The sequence below is a fragment of the Mus caroli genome, chromosome 8 (genome assembly GCF_900094665.2).
Source record: "Mus caroli chromosome 8, CAROLI_EIJ_v1.1, whole genome shotgun sequence".
NCBI classification, from domain to species: Eukaryota; Metazoa; Chordata; class Mammalia; order Rodentia; family Muridae; genus Mus; species Mus caroli.
The window spans coordinates 98,064,771-98,074,898 of NC_034577.1; the positions used below are offsets into that span (position 1 = coordinate 98,064,771).

The window sequence follows — 10,128 nt, forward strand, 5'->3', positions numbered from 1 at the left end:
ACTTAGCTGGTTGCCTCTGTTTTTCTTTCCCATTAGACCACAAGCTCTCTCGGCTGTGGTGCATTTTATTCAGTGTGTCTCTAGGGCCTTAAAAGGAGCCCCAGCACACCTCTGAGCGCTCAGGGCTTTTTTTTTTTTTTTTTTTTTTGCAATGAACCAATCAATGCAAGAATGAACGCGGCAACCCGGCCCTGCAGGATCGCAAAGTGCCTCTCTCCAAGCTGACTTTGCTCTCCCTGCCGGGGCAGCTCTCGTAGAAGAGGTGAGGAGTTCGAGGAGGTCACGGGGAACCAAAACGAAGGACGGCGGGGAGCCTCGCTGCACGAGGTGCTGCCCACCTCCGAAGAGTTTTCGGTGAACCAGGACAACCTCGCCTCCCGGAAGCGGCTTCGCCGGCCTTCCCCCCGCCCCTCCGGAAAGTGGGCGTGGCCCTCATGAATAATGAATCGCCGGGGGGAGGGGAGGGGTCCGCCCCCCTCGGGCGGGAAGGGGGAAGCGCCGAGGCTGCCTGACTGGAATCGGGGGAGCTGCAGCGACGGCGGCTGCGGGAGCAGGGCCGGCCATGGCGGTGTGGACGCGGGCCACCAAAGCGGGGCTGGTGGAGCTGCTTCTAAGGGAGCGCTGGGTGCGGGTGGTGGCCGAACTCAGTGGCGAGAGCCTGAGCCTGACGGGCGACGCCGCCGCGGTCGAGCCTGAGCCGCCGGCGGCCGCCTTCAACGGTCTTCCGAACGGCGGCGGCGGCGAGTCTCTGCCCGGGAGCCCGAACCGCGGCCTGGGGCCGCCCAGCCCTCCCGCGCCGCCCCGCGGTCCCGCGGGGGAAGCGAGCGCCTCGCCGCCCGTGCGCCGAGTGCGAGTGGTGAAGCAAGAGGCGGGCGGCCTGGGCATCAGCATCAAGGGCGGCCGCGAGAACCGGATGCCGATCCTCATCTCCAAGATCTTCCCGGGGCTGGCGGCCGACCAGAGCCGGGCGCTGCGGCTGGGCGACGCCATCCTGTCGGTGAACGGCACCGACCTGCGCCAGGCCACCCACGACCAGGCCGTGCAGGCGCTGAAGCGCGCGGGCAAGGAGGTGCTGCTGGAGGGTGAGCGGGGGCCGAGCGGGAGGCGGCGGGGTGGCGGCCTGGGCTCGCCGGCGCGCACTTTGTTTCTGCCCACCCTGACGCCTGTGCGGGGCTCGCCGGTTCCCTCCGCCTCGGCCACCAGACCTCCCCTTGTGGGGCTCCAGAGTGTGGAAAAACTGAGGCGTCCAGCGAGAAGAAAGTTGGGCAGCCACCGAAGTGTTACTTTGCCGCCCCTTAGCGAGACTCAGCTGAGATTTAGGGGGTGGGGGGGGGGAGCAGCAGCCGCGTGCGAAGCTCACCCCTCTTGCACGATAAGCTGACACTAAGCACTAACTACTGGGAGGGCGATCGGCTCTAGTTCTGTAGTCTCCTTTTTTTCCCTGCTGGGAAGCGTTGGCTGGGCGCTTTCTTTAGTCACCTCGGGCTCCCCGGGCGGGCCGGTCTATTAAATCCATCCACACCGATGCCAGCAGTTTGCTTGGGCAAACCACCAAAGCACTGGTTAATTTATGGGAATTTAACCCATCATTGGCTCTCAACAATAACCAGAGAAGATCACAGCACTTCGTGGAAGGCAGAGAGCTGATACAGCAAGTTTGTGTGGTTAATGAGCCTTGTTTAACAGTGGAGGCTCACGTGTTTGAGCATTTTACTGCCAACTAGAGTTTCTCCCCTTTTGCAAGAGCCCGGTGCCAGCTTCCTACCGCTGGCAGGCGTGCTGCCGCAAGACCAGTAGGCATTTTATAAGAATCCTGAAGGGTACCATCACACGATATGTGTGAATAGCCTTTACCTTAAGTGTAGATGCGATCTTGTGTGCAGCGTTTCACGTGTATCGATGTAACTGAGGCAGAATTAAATCTCATCTCCAAAGACTCCTATATGTTGAAGGTGATGGAATATTGTAAACGAAATGCCAGTTGCTTGCTTTAGAAATAATTGCAAGACCAGCTCTGTTTCCGCTGTTGAGTCAAGTCATTCCAGGAGCATTTATTGCTGCTAGCTGTATAAAAGAGAATGTGAAAGGTGCTGTCCCTGTTGTATCTCTGCGGAGGGAAATGAAAGGAAATGCAAAACAACTTCTAGGGAGGAATAACATCAATTACTTGACTCTGTGGTACAAGGTACAAGATGCTAAGGGATCACAAATTTAAGGTGTATTTGCTGGTAGCATTTTGGGGTGGTTTACAGCCTTGAACTCAAGAGGCAGAGACAGGCAGATCCGTGAGTTTAAGAAGAGCCTGGTCTACATAATGCGTTCCAGGACAGCTAGGGCTATGCAGTAGGACTCTGTTAAAAACAAATCCAGAAAAGAATTTGATGGAAATGGGCTTAGTCCAGGAGAGCTTTCCAGGAAGTGGTTGACATAAGTGTGAGAGATGAGTCAGGAGGGATTGCTGGCAGGAGTACTGAAGGGAGGGGTTGAAGTTGGGGAGAAAACCATCAGACTAAGGGCAGAATTAGAACTTAGGTTTTTTGTTTGTTTGTTGGCCTGGAATTCAGAGAGTGACCTGCTAAGTGCTAGGATTAAAGGCATGTTCCACAGTGCCCAGCTTGCGTGTGTGTAGTATGTGTGTGAGCATGTACACATTACGGCCAGTCTGGCCTCAAGGTGGTCATCTTACCGACCCAGCCTCATGAGTGCTGGGATTGACAGGCATGCACCTCCATAGCCGGTTCAGTTTTCTCTTAAAATTTTAAAACTTTTTTAATGCATATGAGTGTTTTGCCTGCATTTATAGCTGTGCCCCCACATGCATACCTGGTGACCTTGGAGGCCACAAGAGAGATCCACTGGGACTAGAGTTACAGATGATTGTGAGCCCAGAGGTGGGTAATGGGAATCAAACCTGAGTCCTCTGTGAGAGCAGCGTATTACCTGCTGAGCCACCTCTCCAGCCCTACTTTTCACTTTTTTGTAAATCTGTGATACTTGGAAGCAATCAGTTTATAAAGAAATAACATGGTGTGCAGCAGTGTTAGTGGGTGCCTTTAATCCCAGCACCGGGAGGTAGAGGTAGGTGGATCTCTGAATTTGAATCCAGCCAGGTTTACAGAGTTCCAGGACAGCCAGGGCAGAGAAACAACAAACAAACAAATAAGGGGTTAAATAGATGGCTCAGTGGGTTAAGGCCCTGTACTTCATTTTCAGAGGACCCCAGTTCAGTTCCTAGCATAAATCAGGTGGCCCACAAAAACCTGGAACTCCACTTCTAGGGCAGCTGACACTTTGTGGCCTCCCAGTCACCTGGACATGTAATTAAAGATTGTTAATTTTTTCTTTCTTTTTTTAAGTGCTCTAATTGTGAAACTGCAATGCCCCAATTTTATAATGTCTTATTTATGAGTCTTGTTTATATCCCAATTTTAGGTAGGGCCAGTCAAGTGCCCAGAAACTAGTGTTAGTGAAAGAAGTAAAAACACAACACAGTTGACGTAGGTTTGGAAAAATAGTTGTTACTCTTATTGAGTACCTAGACACTGGTCTAGGTAAGTATTTGGGTATTACTTCTTAGAGCCAAAATACTGAATTTCATCCAGTTTTGTGGTATGGAGTAGTGATGGATAGACAGTTCAGCCCTTTATGCCATATTAACATGCAAAACAAGAGGTTCTTGTTTCCCAGTGGCTTGAAGCTAGTGCTCATAGCTATGAAATGACAGCTGTCTAGTACATGCTTCCCACTATTCATTAGTTCCCTCATAGGCCTTGGGTGCTCTTAGAAACAGGTTTACAAATGGTGGCATAGTAACATTTACTGGAAGCCTTTTTACCTGGTCTATGGCTTTATTTTCCCATTTTGTGTAAGACAAACAGTTTTTGTCTGTGTAGATGTGGGAAAGTCAGTCAGTATAGTACGTTTGTGGTGTTCCATTTTTAAGCCAAGTAAAAATAATTGCTCAAATACAAAATCCCTAAAAGAGTCATTTAGTGAGCCAGACAGACTATTTAAAGTTGAGCTGTTTTCTCCTCCAGACAAGATACTTTTTTTCCCTCCTTAAGCCAGAGTTTCATGCAGCCATGTTCTCCTCATTTTGATTCTGATCTTGAACTCCTGATCGTCCTACCTGTACTTCCAAAGAGCCACAGTTATTGGCCTGTGCTACCATGCTTGGCTGAGGTAGGCCACTTATAAGGGATAAGAGTTTAGAGTATAGTGGGATGAACCTTGAAGCCCAGCACTTGGGAGACAGGCAGTAGGATCTCAGAGTCGAGGCCAGCCTGATCTACACAGTGAGTTCCAGTACAGCCAGGGCTAGGTAAAGAAACCCTGTCTCAAAAAGACTAAAGCAGCAAGAAGGATTGCTTCAAGGCTAGCTATGGCATCCTGAGGAAACCCTGCTCTCAGGGTGCTGCTACAAGCCAATTATCCCAGCACTGAGGGGTGGAGCCAAGAGAATTGACAGAGGTTTGGTGACAGCCTAGGTTACAAAATAGGTGGTGGGGGAAGAGGATGGCGTGGGAGGCCGTTAATCCTTAGACAATTGTAAGTGATATTGTCCCTCCGTTAGAGTCCCTGAAACCTTGCCTTGACATAACATAATAATCTTTTGGTGGTGTGGGCAGGGAATTTCAGGCATGTTCTTGCCACCCACATGTCAGGAGCAGCCTTAGTGTCTGGTTTCTTGAGGTTAGGGAATGGAGCTAAAGGTCTCTTTTTCTTTTTTACCTTGGATTGGTGAAGGCATTGTTCCTACAGCCTACAGTCTCTGGTCAAACACCCTGTTCTTTTTTTTTTTTTTCATCCTTCCCATCCCCCAAGGAAAGGTCTGTCTGTAGTGATTTTGTCTTTGTTTGCTTTTTTGAAGACAGGATCACTATATAACCTGCCCTGGCTGGCCTCGAACTTCCTGTGTAGACTAGTCTGGCCTTGGACTCAGAGATCTGCCTGCTTCTGCATGTGCTGCCTTGCCCAGCTTCATATATGTATATATATATATATAGTAGTTAATCTCTTAAAGAACAACCAAACAGTTAAGCTATGTTCCTGTGCTTACGTCTTAGCTTCTCTGTTTTACCTGTGAGAAGCTATTTCTGTAGTCAGACACCACCACCCTCTTTCATTTCTGGGTTTTAAGTCTGGGTCTCAGGTAACCCCCGCCTGACCTTGAATTTGATATGTAGTTAAGGATAACCTTGAACTCCTGATCTGCTTCTACTTTGCAAGATATTTCTTACAGACGCTCCTGCATGCGTCTAAATGTACCGTCTAAATTATTGCCTTGATATGGGAAAGTAATTCTAATACAACAGTCATGAGACTTCTAAGAATATTTTCTAGGAACCATATCCAAGCTATAATTTAGGTCTCCATGGATAACTTCAACTGCTATTTTTCTACCATGCAGCACTGTCTGGGTGAAGGTTACTAGACTTTCCCATCAAATGTGTCTTTCTTCATGAAGATAAGGTATAGTTGGTGGCTAAAAGATCCTCCTGTAGTTTGGAGCTGATGTTAACAGACCAGCTCAGTGTTCTTGGCTTGATCAGCACATTGAACTAATCAAGTAAACAAAAATAATGCTCCTATCTATGAGGTGGTGTTTGTTTTCATTTTTTGAAACAGGTTTTCTCTGTGCAGCCCTAGCTGTCCTGAAACTGACCTCTAACTCCTTGCTAAGATCCTCTCTGCTCTGCCTCTGCCTCCTTGCTGGGATTAAAGGCCACCGCTGGGCCTTGAGTTTTACCTTGTTTTCCATTTTGCTGTCTATGGCCCTTTGAAAAGATGTATGTATTTTGAGTGTGTATGCATATAGCATGGCACATGTGGTGCTCAGGAGCCTTGTGGGAGTCTGCTCTCTCCTTCTACCATGTCAGCCAGGGGTTGAAGGGTTGTCAGGGTTGGTGGCAAGCACTGTTTGCTGCAGAGCTGTCTCACTGGCCTTTCCTGGGAATCTTCAAAGCTGTGAAGATTGCTTTATCAAATGAGGAGCAAACCTTGAGGTTAGGTGAGATGGTGCAGTTACCAAACAGCTTAGTGGTACAAAGCAAAGGGACCAAAACCTATTCCAGTGCGTCTCTCTATGTAAGTCCACTTACATAGGGGCTCCTGTGTCTTACTGTGGTGCGTTGTACTGAGAAGCTTGGGTGGGGGGAAGCTGAAAATAGTTCTTGGCGTCAAAGAGTGTAATGCAGGAGAGAGAGCTAGGTGTGTTGGCACATGCCTAATGTGAGCAATCAGAAAGCTGAGGCAGGGGAATGCAAGTTATATGGCCTGCCTAGGCTGCAGAAGCAAGGTCCTGTCTTGAAAAAATAAAAATAAATTGGGGAAAGAGAAGACTGTTAGCTAGAGAGTTACTGCTAAAATGTATAATCTGTTGGGATTTCTCTGAAGGGAGTAATCAGCTGAGGGATGGAATAGTTGACTGTGACTTCCAGAAGGAAGGAGAATTTGATCCTAGGCACTTCTCTGTAGATGGAAGTCAATCCAAATTGAAAGGGTAGTTTGAACAAAAGCCAAATGAGCATGACATGTAGTAGGGACTGGAGTGGAGAGCTAACTGGTACAGACCCAAGGGAAGAAAGTGAAATCAATTAGGGTTGTGCAAGACTTTGATTTGTCATTCAGCATTTAACAGGTACGCATAGCAAACAACCGGTAGGTGCTGGGAATCCCAAATTGGAAGCCATCCCTACCCTTTAGGCTAGTAGGAACAATTATAGCCTATTGTGGTAAATACTTTCATAGAGGTGAGACTGCCCTGGAAACAGGTAGATGTTTAAAGGAGACAATGGTGATAGTAAGAAAGTTGGTGTTGTGAACATGTGTACAAACACAATATTCCTTCACAATGCATGATCAACATGGCCATTTTTTGAGACAAGGTTTTGTATAGCACAGTTTTTTTTAAGACTTATTTATTTAATATATGTGAGTACACTGTAGCTGTCTTCAGACACACCAGAAGAGGGGATCAGATCCCATTACAGATGGTTGTGAGCCACCATGTGGTTGCTGGGAATTGAACTCAGGACCTCTGGAAGAGCAGTCAGTGTTCTTAACCCCTGAGCCATCTCTCCAGCACGGGCCTCCAATTCTTGATCCGTCTGCTTCAGTCTCCTGAGTGGAATTCTAGCCTGGATTTACACGGGAAGGAATAGGAAGTGTATGCCAGGATATAACGTGAGAAAGTAGGCAGAGGGCAGGTCATCAAGGCTGTGTATATAGTGCTTAGAGGTAGTCTCTAAAACTAAAAGAAAAAAAAGAAATTGAGTATTGTGAATACTTTGAGTTTAGTTCTCTCCGTCTTTTTGTTGTTGGTTTGGTTTGGTTTTTTTTTTTTTTTTTTTTTTTTTTTTTCAAGACAGGGTTTCTTTGTGTAGCCCTGGCTGTCCTGGAACTCACTCTTTAGACCAGGCTGGCCTCGAACTCAGAAATCCACCTGCCTCTGCCTCCCAAGTGCTGGGATTAAAGTCGTGCACCACCACGCCCGGCTGGTTTGGTTTTTTTGAGACAGGGTTTCTCTGTGTAGCCCTGGCTGTCCTGGAACTCACTCTGTAGACCAGGCTGGCCTCAAACTCAAAAATCCGCCTGCCTCTGTCTCCCAAGTGCTGGGATTAAAGGCATACGTCATCACTGCTGCCCGGCTAGTTCTCTCAATCTTAAAATGATGACATGACACACTAAGTACACAAGGTAGTATGCCACAGGGAGAAAGGGTATTTATCAAAGGAACAGGAGCTGGTTATGGTGACCTTACCTATCTGCTTGCCTCTGCCTCCACAGTGTTGGGATTGAAGGTGTGCACCACCACACCCAGCTTCCGATTTTTATTTTTATATATTGTGTATTCCTGTTTCACCTGCATGTATGCCTGTGTACCATGTATGCGCACTGCCCTTGGAAGCCAGATCCTCTGGAATTGAAGTTACAGATGGTTGTGAGCTACCATGTAGGTACTGGGAACTGAACCCAAGTCCACTGCGAGGACAGCCAGTGCTCTTTTAACTGTCTAGCTAGCTTACTGTTCCTATATCCCCCCTCCTCTTCCTCTTCTTCCTCCTCCTCCTCCTCTTCCTCCTCCTTCTTCTTCTTCTTCTTCTTCTTCTTCTTCTTCTTCTTCTTCTTCTGTCTGGAAAATGAAATTGTCGTGGAGACCATTTGACATACAGATGTGGCTGCATTATCATCAATAATGAACTTTACCCTAATATATATTACACTTTAAGTCACTTAGCAGCTGATGCTAGAAGGTATGTTTTCTTCCTCCTTATCTCATCCTTTCTTGATTTCTGTATTTTATTTATTATTTATTTAATGTGATGGGGATTGACTGAATGTAGTATGTCTGTACACCATGTGTGTGCCTGGTGCCCACAAGAGGCCAGAAGAGGGTGTTAGATTCCCTGGGACTGGAATTCCAGATACTTGTGAGCCATCACATGGGTGCTAGGAACCAAGCTGGGTCCTCGGGAAGAACAGCTAGTGTTCTTACCACTGAGCCTTATTTCTGTATGTTATATATGCTTTGTAACATACAGCATTAGTAGATACTCACTCCTGAGAGTCTGTTCAAATTGTTACGGAGTAGAGATGTACTGTGAAACTGGGAAGCTGCATATATGCTTAAGATAAGGGAGGGCCGTGGATGGCAACAGAGTTGAGAAGCTACTTTCAGAAGTTCTGAGGCTTTCCTAGTACCATAAAGATAGAGACTGGATGGAATAGTGTAAAACTGCAGCCTTGATACTGGTCAGGGTAGTGGCACAGCCTGGAAGTCCCAGCTACTTGGGAGGCTCAGGAGGGAGAATCACAAGTACAAGGCCATCTAGCGCTGCAAAGGAAATCTGGGGTCAGGGGTCAGCCTTGACCACTTAGCAAGACCTTGTTTGAAAAAAAAAAGTAAACCAGGTAAGGTGGCACATGCTTTTAATCCCAGCACTTGGGAGGCAGAGGCAGGCAGATCTCTGAGTTCGAGGCCAGCCTGCTCTACAGAGTGAGTTCCAGGACAGCCAGGGCTACACAGAGAAACTCTGCCTGCCTGGGGGTGTGGGGTGGAGGCACCACCAAACAATCCAAAAAAATTCAAAACAGGAGAGAAAGAACTGGAATATAAGTCATGGATTTCTGACTTGGGAAACTGGACAGTTGTGAAACCAAAAAGAAGAGTGAGCACCCCTCACTGTAATCTTTGGGAGTCAGAGGTAAGTAGCTTGAGACTCTGGTCCCTCTTATAGATAGCAAAGAACGCATTAAAGGAGAGAAGCCCTATAACAGGACCAGGAAAGAACTAGTTTGAGGCAAGAATGAGCTTCATTTCAGGGCATGTTGCATTTGAGTTACCTTTGTGACATCCTGGTGGAAAAGGCCAGAAGCTGGTTGGAAGTACAAGTCTGTGCTCAAGAGAATGTCAGAACAGTGATGAATATTTATGAGACATCAGGGTAGAGGTGTTAATTGTGGATGAAGTCATTGAAAGTAATGCAAATGAAAAAGAAATAGAACCAGAGTAGGATTCTATATAAACTCTGCTTTTAAAGCCAGGTTAGAGAAAGACTCTAGGAAGTAATGGCACAGGAAGATGGAAGGGGAGGGGGGGGCTTTCAGAAAATGTATTAAGTAGGGAAGATTTGTGGCATATTTGTTCTCAAAAAGCAAAGAACAGCAGAGTGAGGGAGAGGTTGCAGAGATGGAAGGGGTGGTGCAATTTGTTTTTGAGCCAGGAAGTGACATGATGGGAACAGAATTTAGGTTGGCAGCAGTGGATGAACTGGATGCTGTGAGAGAGGAAGGCCCAGAGGTAGGAGAAACTACAGCTGCTGCAGTAAAAATAATCCAAACCAGAGGACATAGCAGAACACACTAGGGACCTTCTCTTGCCTAGATAGCCTCTTCCCAACTGTCCCACAGACACGACACTGGGGACAGCACTTCTGCAGCATGTTCCTTCCCTGTTAACTAAGGGCAGGTGCTTTGATCCCAGAATTGCTGAAGTAGGAAAAGAAAGGAAGAGGACAGGGTGCAGTGACAAGGGACTGTAATGAATAATGAATTTAGTTGTGAGATTTCTCTCTTTTTTTCTTTTTTCTTTTTCTTTCTTTCTTTTTCTTTCTTTTTTTTTTTTTT

General features: G+C 47.2%; 1 protein-coding gene across 1 annotated transcript in view; it reads left to right on the forward strand.

The window, feature by feature from the left end:
• Nucleotides 1-485: 485 nt before the first annotated feature.
• Sntb2 (syntrophin beta 2) overlaps nt 486-10,128 on the forward strand; it is a 79,688-nt gene continuing 70,045 nt past the window's right edge. The window contains exon 1 of the mRNA XM_021170744.1: nt 486-1,082. Within this exon, the coding sequence (XP_021026403.1) occupies nt 563-1,082 (520 nt within the window). The 5' untranslated portion in view covers nt 486-562. The remainder of the gene's footprint in view (nt 1,083-10,128) is intronic.